We start from the raw sequence: 19,247 nt of genomic DNA on the forward strand, positions 1-19,247 counted from the left end.
CACTAATATCTTAAATTTTATATCATACACTCATATCTAAACATTTACTCCATTGTCAGTTTTGCATTACACAGTTTTTTCAGCAGAAAGAAGTGCCCCAGGCTGCACCATAAGTGCTACAGCTAGCTGCTGCTGCTATTTGCGCAGAAATCCATCTAAGTAACCATTTAATGCAATCCAAAGTACACCAGTTGACAGTAATGTAAAGGTGTATGAAATACCATTTGCATTAACCACTATAAAATTTTGTAGACAAGAGCCATTTTAAGACAACAGGAATCCACTTTGGTCTTGGCTGCCTTCTGACTAGCCATTAGCACATCAGTCTTGTGAGAATTAAACTCAATTTCTCCAATCTGAGGTTGTTCAAAGAGCTACCTACAACAAGTACGATATTAATTGTTAGTAACTTTACCTCATAACCTCACTTCCAGCTGTAATTTTACTTTTAAAGGCCATGTTGGCATATAGTTTGAAGAATGTGTAAGGTGCTTCACATTCTTTTTTTCTAGGTGACAGTTTTTGAGCCAGAGATAACGTTCAATTTGTTTATTATTTTATTTATTTATTTTTTCCTTGTACATTGTTTATAGATAGTTTATAGGTTTGGCTCCTAAAGTGTTATAGCTCTTTGAGATAACATCATCCCAACCCTGCTGAGGGCTGTGTGTACGTGGGCTTGTTGTGCTGCTTGGAAAAATTCCAGGATGTTTTTTTTGTTTTGCTTTTCCAAGTTTCAGTTCTGACCGTCACTCTGCTCAAATCCCGTGTAGGCCCAAATGTGACCACTAGTAGCACAGACTGCTTGAACAACTCACACATGTCTAATTTGTTCAGAGCAGCTTTTTTGTCTTGACGATTTATACTCTTTGTATCACATCAAATAACTAATTATATTCAGACCTATGAGGAAATATACATTTGGACTAGTTTCAGTGTTAAAAGAGGAAGTTAAAATAAGAAATAACTTGTCTCTCAGTAATGCTATCTTGAAATATGAGACAATTTTCAGGCAAAGCTGAACAACCATGGGAGGGGGAAGGGATAGATGTAAACTGATCTGTAAATATACAGATTAATCTTTTGATGCAAGTTTGTCTTCTCTGTGACAGACTGGTATGAGTTCAGCATCACTGAAGAAACTCTACAAGTCCAGAAACTGTATCTGTATTTGAAACTTTTTTTTTTAGGTTTGGTTTATGTACCTTCAGCTAACATGGAGACAGTGATATTTATGGTCCATGCTTGTCAGAATATTACCCTTAGGTTTTACCATCAGGGAACGTATTGACCAAGCTACAAAAACAGAGTAAAACAAAAATATCTGAATATGACAGTTTATCAGGCAGTTAAGATTTGGCTTTGTACAGTATATTCTAACTGATGAATAGTATTAAATGTTCTTTAATGAGAAAAAAAATAAAAAGTTTAGTACTTGGATTGTTTTTCTTTAATTACATCAGGAATAAATTTATTAACTGAAAGGGTTTTGACAGTGGTGCTTTACCTGTATAACAGGTTTGGTATTAACTGTAAATCCAAGAGCAAAGAAGAACACCAACAACTTTAAAACAGAAAGGTGATCAAGCTTTTTCAAGTGCCTGCTCCACAATTCTGAAGTTGTTTACCTTTCCATATATACACTGATTAGACTACACAGAAATGTTATTCTCTGCTTTAAATTTATTGCATTATGCTTAAACAAAAAATATCGGCCTTGAGATTTTAATGCTGTTTACCTTGGCATTTAATTACTTAAATATAGACAATTTTCCTTCTAAATGTGTGCATAATATCTCATTTAAATCTGGGCAAACTTCAGCAGCTCAGAGACATTTTGTTTGATTAGCAGCACAGTTCGAGGTGCACATCTCTCTTAGCAAGGACCTTGAGAAATATACGATTGCATCCAATTCTGAATAGGGCATGCAAAAGCCTTTTTTCCTTGAATTACTCATAACTTAGAGGTAGGTGGATAATAACGTTTTTTGTTTTTTTTTGACAATGGTCAGGTATGAAGAGAAAAATGAGTAAGAAGCAAAGTCCAAAAAACATTTTTAAAGACTTTAAGAAAGTGTGTTAATTTAGGCCACTTTAAAAAAATTACAAGAAATGTTGGGTCTTTGGAAGCAAAGTATAAATAAATTAGGGTTATCTGCAGACATTTTCACAGGATTGTAGAGGAAGAGCAGATTTGTACCTTAGTTCTTTTGCTAATGCACAGTTCTTTCAAAGTAAAGATCTGTTTTCTAACAACCTGCAGCTATATTATCCCAATATAGTCTCCACAGCAACGTGACTGCATGGTTTAGACTTCGTAGGTTGCAGAAGTAGCTTTGTAATGAATAATGTGCATAACATGCAGTGCCTTACCCTTTCCTTTGTTTTTCTAGTTCGCACTCCACCTTTTCTTCCCTCTTTTTTTTCTAAAGCCTTCTCATGTTGAATGTGTGGATGGCTGACAAAGCTGCAGGTGCTATTGAGCAATCGGTCCTGATTTGTTTGTGTGCTTCGACACAGCGTGGGACACTTGCCATGACAACTATGACTTGGTTTGATATTAATCTTCTGTGTTGACTCATCAGTCCGAGGCGCTTGAAAGCCCAGGAAACAATTTTTTTTTGTCAATCAGAATACAGTGGGTTTTTTCTCTGCACGTGTGCATTTTAAAAGAAACATGTTTCATTAAATGAAACTCTAAAGGAGAGGTCAGTAGAGGATAGTTCAGTCTTTTGGCTTTCTTTTGATGATCTTTTGGATACCATACTAGTAGCCTATGGTTTCTGCATTTAGTGACTGTATTAAGGTGAGGTGTAGTGAAAGTCCATAGCCCAGCTCTGCCACATAAATATAGTGAAAACTAGCAAAGCCTCTGGCTACGAAGCCCAGCCCTGCTCTGCCTGTTTGGGCTGGCCCCTCTCTGAGTGATAGCTTACCTGTGGAATTCAGCAAAGCTTTTTTTATATTCCCATTGATTCCAGAGCAATAGGTGAGCACTCTTACAAAGGGTGTTGTGTACAAACCTAACTCCACCATCTGAAATATAATCAGTCTTTTAGGCTGGGCTTCGGCTTTTGTACCAACTCTTTATTTTGTTCAGTTTTTTTGTCTGTCTTTCCTCTTATTCTTCCTGCACTACATTTAACTTAAAGGTGGGGATGAGGGGTCACAGTATGTTTAGTGGCGGTATTGTCATTCTGAAAGTGCTCGTGTAAACAGGGCAGGATGATTGCATTATGATGCAGCCCCTCCTTTGGACCGTGACACTTCAACAGCAACACCGCAAATGTTTAGCCCCTCAGGTGTTCAATTCTGGCTGGCAGGAAGTACGCTGTTGCACAAGGCATGTGGTAAAATGTGCACATCAGCATGACAGGTCATTAAGAAAATCAGAACAGTGTTGGGAAATCGCCTGCATTCTGATTTATCTCTCCTCTTTGTCAGCTTTTATTGTATAAAAACTTTACACTGAAGGTAAATCTTTGTGCAATCACATTTTTGTGTCTCACAAAAGCTCAGATCACAAAGTCCATCAACAGCAGTTGGCAGTACATAAGTCTAACCTTATAAGTGGCGTTTGAACTTTTTTCTGTACAATTGTCTGACATGGCAGTAAGTTAAGTGTTTGTATACATAGAAATCCGTTAACCAGTATTTCCAGCTAACCTTTGTCAGGTTATCTTGATAGATTAAGTCCCGAATCAACAAAATCGAAAGTTTACAGTTACGTTTTGTACATGATATGTAATGCTCATGCAAAGTATTGTTTTGATTTGTTTTAGTTACTAAGCTCATTTAAGATGAGGTTTTCATCAGGTTCATTTTTTAATGACCCTATGGCCTAGGCGAAGGAAGATCTACTGAGGTTTGCACGTGCACATTTCCTCAACTTACAGTGATGACATCAACACAAAACTCAAGGTTTGCGCTCTTCAAGTGCTTCTAGTTTCATTCTGATCCCTACTCATTTCAATATTTACATTGACAACATTTTTCTTGTCTCAGGTGACTCTCATGTGCAGCTATATGCTGATGACACCATTAACTGTACATCCAGCACCTTCCTGACTCCTGCCCTGTCTTCATTGCAGGCTAGCTTCACTAGGATCCAACATGCTTTATCCAGTCTACATCTGGTCTTAAATACAAATACAACAAAACGTATGATTTTTAACAGAAATCTTCCACAAGTCAAGAGTCCCTTTAAATTTTTTTACCTGGGATGGCTGTGAGATTGATTGTATCAAAAGCTACAAGTATCTTTGTATCTGGCTCGACAGCAAACTTTCATATCAAACTCACATAAATGTACTGTTTTCAAAGGTAAAAACCTGCATTGGCTAGCTCTACATCAGTAAATATTCCTTTTTACACTCTGCAAAACAGCTACTGGTTAAAATGACAATTCTCCCATCCATTCATTTTCTACCACCTATCCGTGGTCGGGTCGCTGAGGCAACAGCTCCAGGAGGGAAACCCAGACATCCATTTTCCAGCAACACTCTCCATCTCCTCCTGTGGGATCCTAAGGCATTCCCAGGCCAGAGAGGATACATAATTCCTTGTTTGAAGAAGCCCAGGACTGAGAGAGTTTTCAGAAAATCAGATGGAGAATTAATTTAGCAAAGACAAGGAACTGTCTCCTTAGGCAGTAAACCTGAAGTAAGTAATCTTGTAAAATAGATTTGAATAAAAATATATTGGCTGGAGATTTGAAACACATAATCTTGGCATTCTTTTTGGTTGGTAGAATCCAACTGTTCTTTTCTCGGAAATTCCAGCATGTGTCATCCACTGCCTGGAAAACGATGCAGTGTCACACACCCAACATCGACCAATCAGAAGCCTCGGGAAAAAAATCATAACTCTAATCCAATCAGTGGTGGTGTTACAAAAACAGTGCTCGCTTGCTTGCTCAAAGATGAATGCACCCATGAATTGACAAAAATGATTAAGAAAAATTTTTTTTAAACTTGAGGAGTACAGGCATTAAAGCATTTGCAAAAAGGATCTTTTGACCAATTTTTTTTTTATTTACACTTAATCATACATACATTTGAGATCCTATTTTCTGCGTACTGATCACTTTACAAAGGTTTTTATGTGAAGAGGAGTATAGTGTGTACATGCCCTTAGTCAAAAAGTACACAGTATTGTGTTTTCTAATAAATCGTTCAATAAATATGTCCAAAAAATAACTCCACTAAATCAAACAAAAATATAAAAATATTTCTGAACATTTGTTGTGGTGTCTGTCAACAGAAACTATGAGCTATTGAAATGAATATTAAATATTATAGAAACATTATTGTTGCCATTTACAAAAAGATCAAGTGTCTTGATTTGAATATAATAATAACCATAATGACAGTTATGTGCCTGTCTGACCAGGGATCAAACTCAGACATGTGTGGCGGAGCTGCTAACCATTGTCCCAACAGAGACCTGGTAGACCCAGCTCACTGGAAGCTACTTATCTATGCAAGCTCTGCTGGGTTTTTTATTTCATTCTTGTTTGTTAGGGTTTTTTTTGTTTTTTTTTATCATAGTTCCAACTTTAATCCTTTATCCAGGTTTGGGATTGGCAAAATTGACCCAAAAACAGAAACTCAAAGTTATTTTAGTGCGGGAGGACTGAGCCACCTGTGAGCGCTGTGGGACAGAGGAGGGACCACTGCAGCACTTGCTGCTGGTTGGACAGGACCATACTTGCTTTTATATCAGTTTTTAAAAGTCTTCAAAAACACTAGAAGAAAAATAATTAGTCACTTTTTAAAAAGATAGTCACTACAGAGGTCTGAAAACTCGCTAAATATAGCAACAAAGTCTCTAAGTTAGTAACTCTGCTAACTTACAGACCCAGACCCACCCTGTTCTGCTCTGATTGGCTAAAACTTTGGCTCTGGTTCACTTTATTTGTTGAAATCCAATTTAATCACAAGTAGTATTTGGTATCTTCTGAGGTTTCATTAGGCTGAGAGAAGGGTTGACCCTGGGGCTTTAAAACCTGCTGTATTTACTTTAAAAGTAACCTAATAATGAACAGCAGAAGAAAGAGAATATGATCAGTGCACTGTAGATTACCTCTAAGCCTGGTAAACATGAGATTGCCCTACATGAAGTATTTACCCGGATAGATTAGTGGCAACATTGTCTCCAGGCAGCCAGAAAGACTGAAGGGTTTTTCCTCTTAACAGAAATAATGTGAACTGGTGCACACACACAAACACACACTAACAGATATACTGTACCTATCAGAAATGCACCCATTCCAGTTTCTAATCTGTTCTAAATCTCTGACTTGCCGATTCAGATTTTTTCCAATTTTTGCTTTCTTTGTTGTTTGTATAGAGTAAAATAAAACTCTTTAAGTTATCAGACGGAGGTGTTTATACAAAAAAAAATCTAGTGAAAAAGAACCACAGTATGTCTTCCTTACAAAACAGGCCTTTATGTTTAACTTGACATACCTTAAAATATAAAAGTGCGCCTGATAATAGAACAAAATAAGTTTTGAACTTAAACCACGGTGGGAGACACACTGTCATTTTTGTGTTTTTGTGTGTTTTCAGGAGAGAAGGGGAGGGGGTGCGTATCCTCTGGGACCGGCTGAGAGAACCCTCCTTTGTCTCCAAATGGAACCCGTTTGCCACAGACTTCCCTTTCATCACGTTCACTCACCATCCTGTAAGGAACATCAATGACACCTTTGCTGCTCTCTGTGATGTAAGTTGACTGACCAGTGAAAACATTGTTGTTGTTTCTTTCTTTTCTTTTTTTTTTTGCAGGTACTGTGAGAAATATGAATTTCAGTACATTCACACCTCACTGACAGTGAAAATATTTAATTTGTAGTGCCGCATTTCTTCCTCATAACATTCTTCAGGATTTCTATGAAAAATCCACAGACCTCAGTGTAAACAATCTGGATCAGTGCAGTGTCTCAAAACAACTTAAAACCTACAACTGTATTCTATTCCTCTGATAGTACGTTAATTATTTGTAACTTGAAAAGGTTGACACATCAACACGTTTTTGTTTTTCATCTCTTATTTTTATTTTTTTGTAAATCCAGGTAGAGGCGTGAGGTGTATTCTGAGTTATTGTATGTGCATTGTGAGATTCATGTTGTGGTCAAATGAATCATCACAGAAAAATTAATTACTGGAATTAGACGTCAGATAGCATTTCTATGTAATCAGTCATTTTCAGCTCCCAGAACTGACACACACCTCGATAGAGGAACTTGATTTATAATCTAAGTACCAAATTTTGCGAACTATTGGGAGCTCTGGATTATAAGACACACTGTCAGTGAATGATCCTTTTTTGAACTTTTGTCATATATAAAGCGCACCGGACTATAAAGCGCATTGTCGTGCATCTCCCAATTTTTGTAACTTTGCGCGCACCGCACTCCATTGAAAATGGACGATTTGGTGCTCTAGCTGAGCTGGTTTGCCTGTATCAGCATTTATATGATCCCTCTATGAGAGATCACAGAGATACTCAAACAGTTCAAAACTCATGGAAGGATACTGCACCCACGTAAGCGTCAAGTATAAACGCCTTCACCGCTCGCTCATTATACTAACACTTGGCATAGCATTTAGACCAACTTTCTTTGGGTTCTGCTGGTGTTGTACAGCAAAAAAGCCTCCTGCTGGGAAAGGAATCCTTGTTGAGAAAAGCACAATAAAAGAGAAAATGTGGTTTAACATACTTTCATTCAAGATTTTCTTTCCAGCAAAAGTTACAAATATTTTAGGAAAATTCAGGAAAAATGAGAACTAACCATAGTCTGACTTCCAAACTTTAATGATGGCAACCCTTTAAAGTTGGATTAATTATTTGTTTCTTGTATTTTTGTCAAAATAAAAATGTACAGTGTAGCTGCCAGGTTTTAGCAGTCCTTCTTCATTTTTGTGTTTTTAGGAAACTTGAGTTGTTTTAAGGTGCTGAACTGCAACATTTCTAAAATAAAAACTGCAGCAGCGACACATCATACTGTCACTCATATTTCTTCAGGATGGCGTCATCAGTGAAGTTACAACCAGGAATTTGATCCAGGCTTTGTAACCAGTTTTCTTACCAGAAACTTAAAACAGGTTTTCCACAACAAAGCTCTGCCCTAGAACAGTCTAGTTCTTGTCTTTGTTTAATTAAAGCGTATGCACTAAAAGTGAGGATGCTTAATAAACAATATTTAACTAACTTGACATGACTTTGTCACAATCAGACCACTTTTAAGTTGTTTCAGTTGTGTATTTTTGTTATGTTTTCATCACCATTTTTCTAGTTTCGTTGTAATTTCACTGAAAGGGCTTTATGACAATTAGCAACAATTTCAGTGAAAAATTAATCTTATGTAATCTTATCATAAAAATGAAATATGACAGTTAGCAGTTAAAAATGATTTTAAGAGAAAAATGTGTTAATAAAAAATCATGAGTGGCAGCTGTAAAGAACCAACAAATACAGGGACGGGAGTTGTGGAGAACAAACGTCTCTCCTTTGTTGCCTAAAATAATTTCTTAATGGCTCTAAATTTGAAAAAGACTCTGGTATCATTTTAAGATTAACCAAGACATTAAGTTTAAGAACAACCAGACAAATATATAAATATATATAAAAAAAGAAAGAAAAACATGTCTTTACTTGTGGTTAGAATGCACTTTTTAATCACCTAATTTATGTAGAAGACATTTGACAGAAAACAGAAAAATCTAATTTTGTAAGAACCAGACAAAATGAAGCCACACCGTCAATCATTAAGTGGAAATAAATTCTGACGCGCCATCATGCTGTAAACACAAACTGCCCAAATGAATAAATACACAGACTTATTTTAATTCTGATGATAATCACCTGCCTGTATCAGCTTCTTCCTGCGCTTTTCTGAGCCGACGTCTGATTTCTGGCTGGGTGTCATGAGGTATCGCTTTATGGATTTACACCCCCTCCCTGACCCTCATTTTCTTAATCTGTTTTTATTCACACTGTTCTTGCATTAAAAAATTGTTTAAAAAAAAATAAAATAAAAAGATTATAGCCCCTCACACAATCCTGGTATAGTTCAGAAAGCTAACAGCTTTAATTACGTTCTCAAACACCTGCATTTCTGATCATTTTGTCCACAGATCGAGAGCTTTGCGATGCAGCTTAAGGATGCAGCACTGAAAGCTCACACTGTAAAGCCAGTTCCTGGGAAAGCCAACGGGGTCCTGGTCCTTAAGCAGCCGATCTGCATCGAGGCATACGTGGGCGCCATGTCTTTCCTTGGAAACCAGAATAAACTGGGATACTGCATGGCTCGAGGAAGCGTTGGCTTTTAAACACTTCACCGCTGGGCTTAATACTGTTGTTCTTGGTGTTTGTTCAATTTTTTCCATCTTGAGTCTGCTTTAGGTTTGTTTACAGAGTTCTTAGAAATTCTCTAAACCAGGGGGTCCCCAATCCTGGTCCTGGAGGGCCACTGTCCTGCATGTTTTAGTTGTTTCCCTGCACTTCAGCAGGTCTTGAAGTTGTGCAAATCAGGTGAGTCAACCAGAGAAACAACTAAAACATGCAGGATAGTAGCCCTCTAGAACCAGTATTGGGGACCCCTGCTCTAAACATTGACTAATTTTTATTTTTTGTGAAGTTTAAACAAGTGTTAGCACCTCTTCCTCATGACTTAAATGTGGTGCCTGTGGACTCAGTTATATCCACATTTCAACACTACTCTTCACTGGTAGATGGACTCCCCGCTGGTTCCAAGAAGGTTTTTTTTTCCGTTGCTCGTCAGTAATATGGTTATTCAACTCTTGTGCAATGAGACTCCTTGTCTTCCTCCCCCAGTAGTTCTGTTAAAAGCTCAATCTCATGCCTTTCAGCCCCTTAGAGATTCACTAGAGCATGGGGCACATTTGTCAGCTTAGTTTTTATTCTTCACAGTGAATTTTTGCAGTGCGTACAGTAGTGGAATTTCCCTTGATGTGTGCTTCCTGCATGGCACGCTGCCATTTTTTTGCATCACATTTGTCTCGTAAACCTCTAACAGCCAGGATACATGTGGTATCCTACTCTTTTTTTTTCCAGGGATGTTCTACAAGTTGTTTTGAGTTTCCTTTAAATTTCTATGAAGTGTATTTTTAATTCATTCAATGTACAAAAACTCTTTAGTTCTGGTCAGTTGTTGTTACTTCTGTGTTGCTAATGGTTGATGCCAAGTTTAGATCCAAAGTACACCAGTTGTTCATCCAGAAACAGCTAATAAATTTGTTTTTCAGTGCAACCAACTAAACAAACCCAAGCAGTCTTAATGAAGCAGTCAGCAAATATAAAACTCAATTTGTACTGTACTTTACTCTGTTACTTTGGTGCTTCTCTCTTTAACAATAATCAAAAACAAAATCCATTACTTTGGTTTGTACATGTATTATTGATAGTTTGTACTCAACTTAAATGATAAAATACATTGGCAGTAGAAGTACTGTGAGAACATTATGATTTGGTAAAGACAGAAGTGTGAAGAATGTTTATATAAAATCTGTGATTGCTTACCTATTACTAGTAATATATGGACTTAAATAACTTTTCAAAAGCATGAGTTGCATTATTCCTATTACCGAATTGGACTGAAGTGTTTTAAAATGTATCTGTGCAGTTGCACATTTGGAAATATCCTTAGACATTATTCAGAAGTGCCTGCTTTGTATTTCCACCTGTGATCCCCATGATCCTGGAGGCTGTTGTCTGGGATGTCGCCGGTGAACGCCTGGCTTCTGTAACTCGGCTGGGCTCAGCCCAGAGAAGCCACAAGCCTCCACCTCCATGTGGACCCACTAACAGTGAAGAGAAAAGTTGGCAAGATTATACGTGAGTTTGGTGGTAAGTGAGGGCAGGGCCCTCGTAGAACATAGAACATCACTTCCCTGGCGTGAAAAATGATTTTGTGTGTAAGGTTAAGCGATACCAACTAGATATTCATCAATGTCCTATGCACAGTGTTTGCTTTGGAACCCAACTCCTAATGAGGGGCTGGACTCCCTCCTATGCCGGAGTTGCCCAGAGGGAGAGGCATTGGGTGGGTGTGTGAATACTCACAAACCCCCAGCTGAACTCTGAGTTCTCCTCCCTGAACAAGAGGATCATCTCTCTGCAAAATCAAGCTGCAGGAGGCAAGGCTCTGACTTCAGACCACATCCATGTGTTTCTCATGTTTACTTCTATACAAACATGGGTGACTGGTCAGGAAAAGCAAAATACCTGTAGAATGATGTTGACTAGGGCTCAAACTCAAGTTGGTGGACCACCTACTATTCTTTTTTTTGTTTTTTATTGTTTAGTAGAACAAATCCTTCATTTTGGTGATGTAACATTACAAGTTGTGCATGTCCTGTATGAACCCTGTCATTGGGTTTAATTTGTCGGCTATTGTGCGTTACAAATTAGGCAAGAGGTGGAAATGAGCTTTGAAGGGGAATGGATATTCATAATAGTTTGGCACTTTGATTCTAGCATGGAAATGAAGGACTTTTATCAGTAACCATGTCAAAATCATTGTAGAGATAAACATAGCGCATGTTGATACACTGATTAGCCTTTGCTGCACTAACACACACCAGGAATTCTATCAAAAATGATGAATGGTAGAAAGTGGTGTAATCTGAAGTGAATACAGAAAAAATGACCCAACAGTGGGAGACAAGGTTAAGTAGTGAGTGACTCAGGAATACAGGAATACACACAGCTGAAATTCTTCTTCTTAAATTATAAGGCTGAGTTTGGCACCTTTGGTATCGTGTATCATGACCTGAGGGTTTGAAAGGGTTAACGCGTTTCCTCCCGGAATGAGGACGTGTCTCTTATCCCTGGATCAAGCACTGCTCTGGCCTGGAGCGAAGCACCCCATTCATATTTCTGCTCTTTATGTTGTAAAAGATGTTCAGAAAACAGGATTAACGGGCTGATAAACGAACGTTCAGAAGGTTTCTCTGCCTCAGAGGTGATTTACAATGGAGTCACCTGGCCTTGCAGTGCAGTGCATCTGTCTTTGGTTTGTAGATACTCATTTTTACCTGTGATTATTTTAGTCTTGTGTTGAATTTATCTTTGCTGCAGGTGGACAAGTGAGACAAAGCATATGATGTCACTAATCACCTCAATTTTCTAATCCATTGTAGATTACTTGTTTTGCTGCAATATGAGATGCCATTCTCAGAATATGTGTAATGAATAATGCTACGACTGCATCAAATTTTAGCTCAGTATCTGTAAAAATTGACTGAGTTACAACCATTTTTATGTTGGCTCATGTTGAATAGCTGTGGCAGCTTTCTTGAATTGGACTGACTTGAAAAGTTAAGTAGTTAAACATGTTCATGCAGTGATTACTTTCTGAAAGTTTCAATAAACTCCATCCAGTGGTTCCTGAGATATTTTGCTAACAGACAAACAGGGAGACTCACACAGCTAATGCTAAAGTTTGAAACAATAATCTTACACATTGAGTAGCATGTGAAGTATGTGTTGTGAATGACTCTCAGCTACAACTACACCAAGTTTTAGGTCAGTTGCTTTAAAATTGACTGAATTGTAGCCATCTTTGGGTTTTCTAAGGTCAGTTGCGTGTGGCAGCCATCTTGAATTGGACTGCGTCCAATAGTTAAGCTGTTGTAGATGCACTTTTCATGATTATTTCAGGAAAGTTTCAGTGAAGTATGTCTAGTGGTTTATGAAATATTTTTGCTAGCTTACAGACACGGGCAAAAACATTCTTATCCACCTTTCAGCGGTGGGTGATAATAAAGTCCTCTTTGGCTATTTGTTTAGATATGTTTGCTTAGATTTTTTTATTACCACAATTTGAGATAAATATAAGTTTAGATGTGCGTGCAGGAGACAAGAGGGTGTGTTCCTCAGGATGATTCACTTTTGTCCTCACATGATCTTTTTTTCCATCAGAGATCATTATGTTCAGCCCTGAAGGTAGAACAACTGAGTTAATGCTCCGCTTTGTTCTTAAGATGACACGATGATCCCAAACTCTCAACTGAGACACGACTTAAAGTGCTACAAATAATGTCAAACTACTACAGAGTGACCACAAGGAGATGCAAAATGACCTCAAAAACAAAACTATAGTAAAGTGATGGAAATTATCTACAAATAGGTGCAAAAAAATGAAAAATAAAATTGCTGGAAACAAACATGCCTGAAATACAAAATCCAAGGAGACAAAACTACTACACAAGACTAAATTTACACAAAAATACCAGGGAAAGAAATAAAAAGACAAAACAAAAACAAATTCTAAACAAAGAGACTTTTTTATAAAGTGACACAACACAAACAACAACTACAAGTAAACCAAAAATGAAATGTAAAACCAATAACAATATTCAAATGGCTTCAAACCATCCATACTAAGTAAAGTTAATAAATTATTTAGGAATGGACTGATCCACATCTTTTCACTTCTGATCCGATTCTGATACCTGGATTTGGTTATCTGCTGTTACAGATACTATTCTGATACCAGAGCTCTGTTTACTTTAATCTTATTATTATCATTATTGTTGATTTTATATAAGGCTGTAATAAACTTCTCTCTACAGACAAGTATGATATATATGCATGTATGTCCAAAAAGGCAACTTGAGGTAAGTATAAGGTCAGAAAAGGAAGTCAGAAAAACAGGAAATCCTGTTAACAGGAAAAATCCCATCCTGAAAACAAATATGCAAAAGTAAAGATTTCAAAATGACCGTCAGTATTTAATAAATCTAAGACAGATACCCATAAAGGATAAACGTCTCTAACACTACCCATTTCCAAATGAATTACAAAGGGCTGCTTTATCTGATCTGCACAAATTAAGTATACTGGTTCTTGTAGCAGCAACAAATCAGGGTTTTCAAATGTTAAATATAAAAGAAACGTTATCAATAAAATAATTTGAATCTGATCAGCATAAATTCAGTACATTCTTGCTCATGTTGCAGCAATAAATGTAAACATCTTACACACACACACACTACCAATAAAACAGTGTGAATCTGAACTGCACAAATCAAACTTTCATGTTGCCTTGTTTTTCGAATGAGTCCAGAAGTCATTGCTGTCGGCTACTTTTGTCTTTCTGCCCCTGGCTAAAAAATTCTTGTGCTCTTTAATGTGGTACTTTTTCAAATGTTTGATTAAGTTCATTGTATTGTAGGTCACTACGGAGCTTCCGCCTCTTGATACAACGGCTTTGCAAACATTGCATACTGCTGTCTTGCTTGCTAGTGTAAAATATTTCCTCATAGCAGACATGGTGTAATGTTGGTCCGTGTTAGTCCACGTCTCAGTAAGTTTGAATCAGTTGTAGATGTACATCCAATGATTACTCTCTGAGAAGTATGTTAAAATCTGTTCAGTGGTTCATCAGATATTTTGCTGACAGACCAACACACACACACAAATTTTTATGATTGTCCACCACATTATTTGACTTCACTGTATATCAAGATGAAGCTATGTAGTTTTAGAAAAACAGATTTTACATTGGTAATGCAGACAGGTAGAAGCATACTAAAACACAGAACTGAATAAATAAAAAAACAAAAATGCTTTTGATCCAAATGTTTTTGATGAAATTCCACTCACAGAGCAGCTCATTTAAAGTGCACATCAATCCTTGGCCAACATGGCCAAGATAAATTACTCTGAAAGCTAACAGCTGCATTCCTTTCTGCACAGGTAGGCTTCGCCTCTGGCTAGATAAAATTGTGCTTTAATTATTCCCCACCAGCAGAACATCAAAGTAACCAACATACAGTTTTTGTCAAGTGAACACTAATGTGGAATGATGTGTGTGTTAGTTTTGGCAGCTCCTAAAAATGGTGAATTTTGTTAAAAAGCTTCAGCAACCAGTTTTTATTATTGTTTTTAGACCATGGTTGTTGGTTGAGAAAACAGCGACAAGCTAAACAAATAGCGCCATAGAAAAGTGTAGAAGTTTAATATCAACCCTGTAGCATTATTTTACACCAGTAGTGTTATTTTATTTATTTGTTTATTTATTTGAAAAAGAGTTGTTTTTTAAGCCTGAAAAATTAATTTGGTAGCCATTAGCCTAGCCTAGATGAAGACCACATCCATGCTCTACGACTGATGTCGCAGCTGATGAGGTTCAAACTACTGAGAACTTTTTGACAGAACAAAACATAAAACATGACCAGCCTATCCCTTTAACTCAGTGCTAAAACCAATTAGCTGCTTAATGTGTTGCCTGCTGGAGGAAAACTCTGCTTCTAAGTGTTTTTTCTTGGAGGTCAAGGCCACCGTATCTCCCAGCGGAAGTCTTCATGTCTGGCTCGACAGGTCCAAGTGGTTATTTTGTTGGATTGTGACGCGAGATGTGTTTCCCTGTGCCCCAAAGTGGTAACTGAGAAAGTGAGAGGCTTAAAAACTGCCCATCAGTACCTGTGACCCCAGATGGCCCCGGCTAACAACCAGAGCTGCCTGGGATGCTCGGGGCGAGTAACATAAGACAAATTCTGCAAGACACTCTTGCAATCTTGGTGTGGCACACAATCTTCTCGTCTGCCCTGAAATACCTTTAAAGCCCTTGCAGATATGCCAGCTTGGAGACCGGACTTCTTTTCTCAGGTCGAGCAACCTCAAGTCCCCGCTTTCATTTCTCTGACATCCGCGCCGCTTGTTTGTTTGGTAAACATGCTACACCTGTCAGAGGAATGCCGGTTGCTAACGGGCCAAGTCCAAAAGCATTTCCTCTTTTCTGCGGTGCTTTCCCCGTCTTCTCACCTTCCTCGTTTTTCCATCTGTTGCCCTTGCAGCAGTGAATACAGTAAGTGTGAAGGGGCGAATGTGTGAGGAAAAGCCAGCATGTGTTTGCCCGCGCATGTTTTGTGTTGTTGCACGTTGACTACTGGGTTGTTGTCTGAACTGCTGTCTCGTAATGGAGCCGGAGACACTGTTTTTATTTATCCCTCCCCCAGCTGTCACTGTTGTGTCTGGAGTGTGTTTGCTGAACTCAGGGCCATGGGACACTTGGAGAACTGTCAAATCCACTAACCCTCCCAACTATGCAGAATGTTACAGCCCAGAACACACCCTGGATTCTTGGTATTGGGAAACAAAAGCTGAGAAGGACATTCAAAAACTCTACAACCTTTATCTGACTCTATAGGTTTGATACACTCTGGCATTTCAGGTTTGATCCTCTCTTTAGTTGATTGCCATGGTTTTGAACCACCTTGTAGCACACATTATGTGTATTTCTTGGTTAACAAATTTCACCCCAATTCAAGATAATCACCAGAGCTAATCAAATGCAAAACTGGCTGTAACTCAAATTTACAAATATGTAGCTCAAATTTGTTTGTAGTGGCTGAGTGTCACCCTTAACTCGCACCCTCTGGGTGCAACACATCTCACAAGGTCTTGCATGAGATCCAGCATTTACAATGTTTCGTCAAAATAGCCATAAGGCTGTCATTTCTCATTACAAGATGATTTTAGAGCAAAACTCTGGCATAAAAAGCAACAGGCAATATGTATTCCTTCATGCATTCATTTATTTCAACTCATTTCATTCATATTTTTTTAACAATATTTTAATTTTTGTCACGCTAACAAGTGAGGTAGATTAACACAACTTGGTTTTATTTTAAATCCAGTCATCTCTGAAGTGATGTTCTGTCTAGTAGGTATAAAATATTACTTTATCAGCCATGACATCAGTCATAGAGCACAGGCTATGGAGAAAGAGGCAAATGTATTTCTCCAGGCTAGGCTGGTGGCTAGCTAATTAAGTCTTTTCAGGCTTATAAAACAATCCGTGTGAAAAAAACAGCTACATTAGCCAATATAAAATCTATACACTTGCGTGACACCGTTTATTTAGTTTGTCACTGTTTTGTCAACTGTTAAACCCGAAAAACCTATTTTCAAAACTAGCACTCATTTAGCTATCCATTAGTTTGACAAAAACATTTGCAAAAGATTATAAAATGTCATAGGAAAGTGCGGGCCTTCCAGTCTGTACATGCAGCTTCCGAAAAGCACCACACATCAGACAAGCACTGTTAAGGGACGACCACATTCTCTACCATCTTTTGCTTTTCAGACAGAATCTGAGAGCAAATCTGTGTTGCCATGTCATTCAGCCAGGCTCTTGTTTTATGATGCCCCCATTAGAGACTGGACACAGGATTAGCAGTGGTGGGACTAAGCGCCGATGACAAGCTGTTGGAAAGGGTGCAGTTGAGGAAAATGAGAGGAGTCTGCATGGGGACCGGCCCGAACCTCAGACATGTACACACCAAACCCACATTCAAGTCCTCATACACATGCATATCATAGCTGCCTGCAACATGACACCTATGATAAAAATTTATTGCTGCCATGATAAACAGTGTTCAATCTGCACTGATTGGGTTGTGATTAACACAAGTTTTTCATTATGCTTAAATATTGTTGAATGTCATGTTGGTGACATTTGAATAAAAGTTAACATCTATATGTTTGCCCACAGGGGGAAACAAACATCTGGTTTTACACTCATCTATCGTCTGAAAGGCTTTCTTTATGGTCAGTTTTGCGCAAATATTGCAAACTTCACTTTTTGTGTTGTTGCGCTTGTACCTGCTGTGAACAAACGTTTCAGCATGAGACCGGCAGCACTGCGCTCTGTATATTTGAGTTTGTAAAGTTGCAAGAATGCTTTCGGTGCATCCGATTTTTTCATTTCTGTATTTTAATTGTGTTTTCAAAGACAAAACCAAAAATATGTTCTCAAGCTTTTGAGCATGTATGTGTCACTTTTGATTATGTTTGCCAGTTTATCAAATTGTAAAATATGTGTGTGTGGGGGTGGGATGCTAGAGGATTTTTAAGAAATAAGATCAAAAGGAAGGGCGCAGGGTGCTGGAGTTGGTTGGCACCATTGCCTTAACTTAGTTTAATAGCATTTATTTATATGCACCAATTTATAACACAAAAGTCATCTCAGGGCATGATACAAAATTACCAAGTCCAAATCATCAGTTCAAAGAAATCCTGATTCCAATCAAATTATAGTGAATACAGCACATTCACACATACAGGAGTACATTAGAAATTGCCAGATTTGGTGAATAAAATATGATTTATCTAATAATAGGCATTATTATGTTTATCCTAGCATTTTTTATGTTGGCTGTTAGCGAGCCTTTTTGGTACGATTAGTTAGCCTCTTGTACCTTAAGTTCAGCATTATCATGTTTCAGTTCATGTTAGCTTATTTAGCCTTCCTATACATTTAGTTTAGTTTAGTTTATCTTCGCTCATATTTTAGATATTGTTAGATTGTTAGATTCCTGATTGTTGTTTAGTTCAGTTTTAACTTTATCATGATTTCATTTAGATTATCTTAGCTACTATTTTAACTATCTTAGCTCATGTTTAGATATGTTTAGTTTCATGACTTTATTTAGATTATCGCATATTTCATTTAGATTATACATGATTGATGTTTTTTTATTTCTGTATTTATATATTTGATTTTGATGTTTTAATCTGTATTTGATTATGTTGCTGTTTCTGTGTTGTAAAGCACTTTGGATCGCCTTGCTGAGAAGTGCTATATAAATAAATGTCACTTCACTTCACTAAGGAAGCCAGCAGATTGCATTGAATCTTCCCTTCTGCCCTATCCTTTATCCTGAGCCCTCTGTCAAAAGACATGCGTGTTAGATTAATTTGTGACTCTAAATTGACCCTAGGTATGATTGTGTGCATGAATGGTTGTTTGTTTCTGTGTGTCCTTGTGATGGACTGATAAACAGTCTAAGCTGTACCCGGCCTCTCTTCCAACGACTGTGTTAGAATCTGAGTTTTGGAATTATGTTTTGTCTTCATGTTTCAGTTATAGTTTATTGTTTGTGTTTTGTCTCTTCCCTGTGCCTCAGCCAACATTCACTTTTCCTCAGTCACTCTCTCTCTCTTCCCCATTCTCACCCATCTACACCTGCCTCTAGCTCCTTAATCATCTCACCTGTGCCCACTTCCACTAATCACCCTCTGCCTTTAAAAACCGGGTCACTTCTCTCACTAGCTGCTGGTTCATTGTCATTCTTTGCCTCCCTGATGTGCCATCCTTCCGTTTACTCGTGCTTTCTCGTCTCCCAGTGGTTTCTCTTGTCACAGGTCTGTTCATGTTTTGTTTAGTTAATATTTTTGAATTTAGTTTAGGTTTTGCTGCCACATCAGCCTTT

The 19,247-nt window shown here is 37.8% G+C and overlaps 1 protein-coding gene across 1 annotated transcript in view; it reads left to right on the forward strand.

The window, feature by feature from the left end:
- Positions 1-10,586, forward strand: part of tprg1 (tumor protein p63 regulated 1) — a 32,857-nt gene extending 22,271 nt beyond the window's left edge. The window contains exons 5-6 of the mRNA XM_017423390.3: positions 6,573-6,726; positions 9,141-10,586. Coding sequence (XP_017278879.1) covers positions 6,573-6,726; positions 9,141-9,335 — 349 coding nt within the window. The 3' untranslated portion in view covers positions 9,336-10,586. The remainder of the gene's footprint in view (positions 1-6,572; positions 6,727-9,140) is intronic.
- Positions 10,587-19,247: the final 8,661 nt, after the last annotated feature.

Source organism: Kryptolebias marmoratus, linkage group LG24 (genome assembly GCF_001649575.2).
Source record: "Kryptolebias marmoratus isolate JLee-2015 linkage group LG24, ASM164957v2, whole genome shotgun sequence".
NCBI lineage: Eukaryota > Metazoa > Chordata > Actinopteri > Cyprinodontiformes > Rivulidae > Kryptolebias > Kryptolebias marmoratus.